General features: G+C 49.0%; 1 protein-coding gene across 3 annotated transcripts in view; it reads right to left on the reverse strand.

Annotated features, from left to right (window-relative positions):
- Nucleotides 1-3,705, reverse strand: part of Abcb9 (ATP binding cassette subfamily B member 9) — a 46,074-nt gene that overhangs the window by 8,051 nt on the left and 34,318 nt on the right. For all 3 annotated transcript variants that reach the window (XM_021162351.1, XM_021162354.2, XM_021162352.2), the window contains one exon: nt 2,850-2,986. In XM_021162351.1, coding sequence (XP_021018010.1) covers nt 2,850-2,986 — 137 coding nt within the window. The remainder of the gene's footprint in view (nt 1-2,849; nt 2,987-3,705) is intronic.

Raw genomic sequence — 3,705 nt, forward strand, 5'->3', positions numbered from 1 at the left:
CCTGGCTTTCCCCTGTACTGGGGCATATAAAGTTTGCGTGTCCAATGGGCCTCTCTTTCCAGTGATGGCCGACTAGGCCATCTTTTGATACATAAGCAGCTAGAGTCAAGAGCTCCGGGGTACTGGTTAGTTCATAATGTTGTTGCACCTACAGGGCTGCAGACCCCTTTAGCTCCTTGGATACTTTCTCTAGCTCCTCCACTGGGGGCCCTGTGATCCATCCAATAGCTGACTGTGGGCATCCACTTATGTGTTTGCTAGGCCCAGATTTTCTTTCTTAAAAAGCATATGTGATCTGGGTGGGGTAGTACACACCTTTACTCCAACATTCAGAGACAGGAAGATGTCTAAGTTAGAGGACAGCCTGGTCTACAGGGCAAGGGCCACATAGCCAGGGCCACACAGAGAACAGAGATTACCTATCTTAAAAGGAAGCAAAGTATTCTCTTGGGTGTGGGTGTGTATGCATATATATATATACATACATACACACACATATACATATCAGTGTGTTTGCCATGCCCACAGAGAACAGAAGAGGGTGCCTGCTCAGATTCTCTTGGAACTGGAGTTGCAGAGGTCGTGAGCCACCACATTGGTGCTGGGAGTCAAACCCAGGTCCTCTGGAAGAACACCAGCCTGGTTCCTAACCATCTATAATGAGATCTGGTGCTGTCTCCTGGCTTGCAGGCATACACACAGGCAGTACAGTGGATACATAATAAATAAATCTAGAAAAAAATGTTTTTAAAAACCCCTCCATTTCGAGGGTATCAATATTTTAAATCAAGATTCTTACAGCCAAATTAAATAAACATTTTCTTATTAAGAAAAAAATATAACTGGGTGTGGTGGTGCACACCTTTTAATCCTGGGGGTGGGGGTGAATTTGAGGTCAGCCAGAGCTACCTGTCTCAAAAACAAAGTCAAGCCAATTAAATCAATAGAAACAGTAACCTAAACACTGTAAATGGCCCTATCACAAGCTCAGATATACCTTGAACCTTGAACCCCACTCACTCCAGCTAGAGACGCCCAAAGCCTTGGGTTAACTCTTATACAATGCACACAAGTTTGTCTCTAAGACCAGCAACATTCAAGAAGTTTATCCATTGAGTGCGAATGTTTCTTGGTTAGCATCTAAACTGTCCCACAGTACAATTTAGCAGGGACTAACTGAAGCAGTGCTTGTATTTTGCTGATGAGAAGGAAATGGACAATAGTACAGTGATTCCCTGCCAGATCCCCACTTCCATTTCTGCCATTAAAGTACAAAGACCCATCAGATCCGCAAAGGCTCTGACAGGCCTGAGCCTCGCTTCCATTGCTGCTGCAGTCAGCACGTGCTGAGGCGGTCAGGGGATCTGGAGTCTCAGCTAGTTTCTCCTATGCTGTGGTTTTCCATCTACATTTCCACAGTAAGTCTGGGACAATGCCAATACGATAAAGCAGATAAGTAGCGTCCACAGGCAAGAGTCACGGTGTGATAGTCTACCTGGAGTCCTAGTCAGATACTCCCTGTGAGCCTACAGCTATGCCATCGAGCTGGCTAAAAGGAAAGCTAAAATTAAAAGGTACATACATCTAGGAAGACAGTCCAGAGTACCAGTAACGTAAACACAGGGGACGTGGCCAATCTGGTTCTTTAAACAATAGGTAAACCTTGTTAATCCACATGCTTTCTCCTTCCTTGTTAACTCACTGATTTAACTGATAGAATTCTTGCTCTTTTTGTCTCAGACTCAGAGCTCCACCTGCCTCTGCCTCCCAAGTGCTGGGTTCAAAGGTGTGCACTGCCACTGCCTGCTTATTCCATAGCAGTCCTGCTACATGACTGTCCTGCAGCCGCATGTAAGTATTACCAGATGGAGGAGGAGGTAACCAAGTTAGTAGTTTCACTGTGATGAAGGACTGCCTTCTGTTACGGCCTCACCAGCCATTTCTTAATGAGGGACATTTTAAAATTTGATAAATAGTATTTGATAAAATCTATGCACAAAATGTCATACTTAGCCCATAAGGAACTGTGACTGAGAATTTCCGGAAACCGGTGTGTGTGTGTGTGTGTGTGTGTGTGTGTGTGTGTGGTCAGTCTTGTCCACTGTATAGATTCAGCAAGCTGTGCTTAATAAAACCCTTTGGAGTGGGTCAAGTTAGCAGACCCTAGTTTCCATTAACCCCAAAGCTAAGAGTGTCATTAGACTGCAAATGAAGCCTGTGACAGAGCTCCCAGCTTTGCTATCACCTCCCTGACACCCCCATCAATGTATTTGAAAAGTGTCTCGCTGCGACTTTTGTTGTTCTGTTACTATGAAAACTTCATGACACTTGAAACTGCTTCCACGTTGATCATGGAACTGGGGTAACCTGAGTCTGTTCCTGCACACAGTCTCTCTAATTTGGCTCCAGAATAAACTATGTGTTATCTCCTTGAGGCGACAATACTATCTACTTTACCACTGGGGAAAGAGCAGCTTAGAACCCTGCTGTAGTTGCAGGATGCAGCATTTGTACAAGGCCTGGGGTTGAGTTAGGACTGAAAAACAAAAGCAAAGAAAGTAGAGAGAGGAGGGAGAGAGGAGGGAGGGAGGAAGGAGGGAGAGAAGAGGGAGGAAACAGGAGTACCGCAGGGTGGGGCACCCCATCAGATCCTCTGGTCTGGCACCCTGCTTTACCCATGTCATTTGGCTGTAACTCTGCTTGGAGCTGGGTGTCCTTGCCCAGAACTCCCTGTTTCCCTTTCATGGCCTGAGAGAACCTCTGGCTACTGCTCAGCCTGGGTGCCTGCCATAGCCTCCCCCGCCTTGCCCCCACCCCCACTGCCCCGGCATCTGCTGCCCCCACCTCACCAGGTATTCGCTCTCGGCATCCAGGGCGCTGGTGGCTTCGTCCAGGATGAGCACAGGTGGGTTCCGCACAAGTGCGCGGGCCATGGCGACCCGCTGCTTCTGCCCACCTGACAGCTGGGCTCCCTTCTCCCCGGTCTCTGTGTGGAGGAGACGCAGGGTGAGCTCTTAGGAGGCCTCTCCTGTTCACCTGGGCACCTGGGCACCAGCTTGGCAGACATTTCTGAGGGTCCCCAGCTGTGACCACCCGCAGAGGGCAGCTCAGGAAGAGACGCCCAGATTAGCCCTCCATGCAGAGGGGTGGCACACTGCGGCTCATCCCCCACGGGCACTAGGCAGATGCACTGCAGACTGGTGCAAGGCTGCCGAGGACCAGCTCCTGCTTCCCCGGGCTGGGCAACTGTGATGCTCTGCCCTGACACCGATGGCAATGACAGAGTGTAACCATCAGGATGCACGGCCCTCTGTCAGCAAGCCTGTCAGGGGATGTCCTCCGGCAGCTCTCTCCCACAGAGGACCAGAGGTGGTGGTGGTGTGATTACAGCAGCGTCATTACAAGACAGATGTTAATAAGAACGACTCAGATGTCTCTCGGTAGGAAACAGAGTCAGCTACTCACTGTAAAAGCCTACACACTTATGCAGGTAAAGAGGAGGCACGGCAGGTCCCTGCACCAATATGACAGGTCACTAAGGTGTGCTAAGAACAAAGACCAGGTGCCAAATTAAAGAGCTAAGCTTTTTCTATTAAAAGGCAGAATAGGGGCTGGTGAGATGGCTCAGTGGGTAAGAGCACCCGACTGCTCTTCCGAAGGTCCAGAGTTCAAATCCCAGCAACCACATGGTGGCTCACAACCATC

The sequence above is a fragment of the Mus caroli genome, chromosome 5 (genome assembly GCF_900094665.2).
Source record: "Mus caroli chromosome 5, CAROLI_EIJ_v1.1, whole genome shotgun sequence".
NCBI classification, from domain to species: domain Eukaryota; kingdom Metazoa; phylum Chordata; class Mammalia; order Rodentia; family Muridae; genus Mus; species Mus caroli.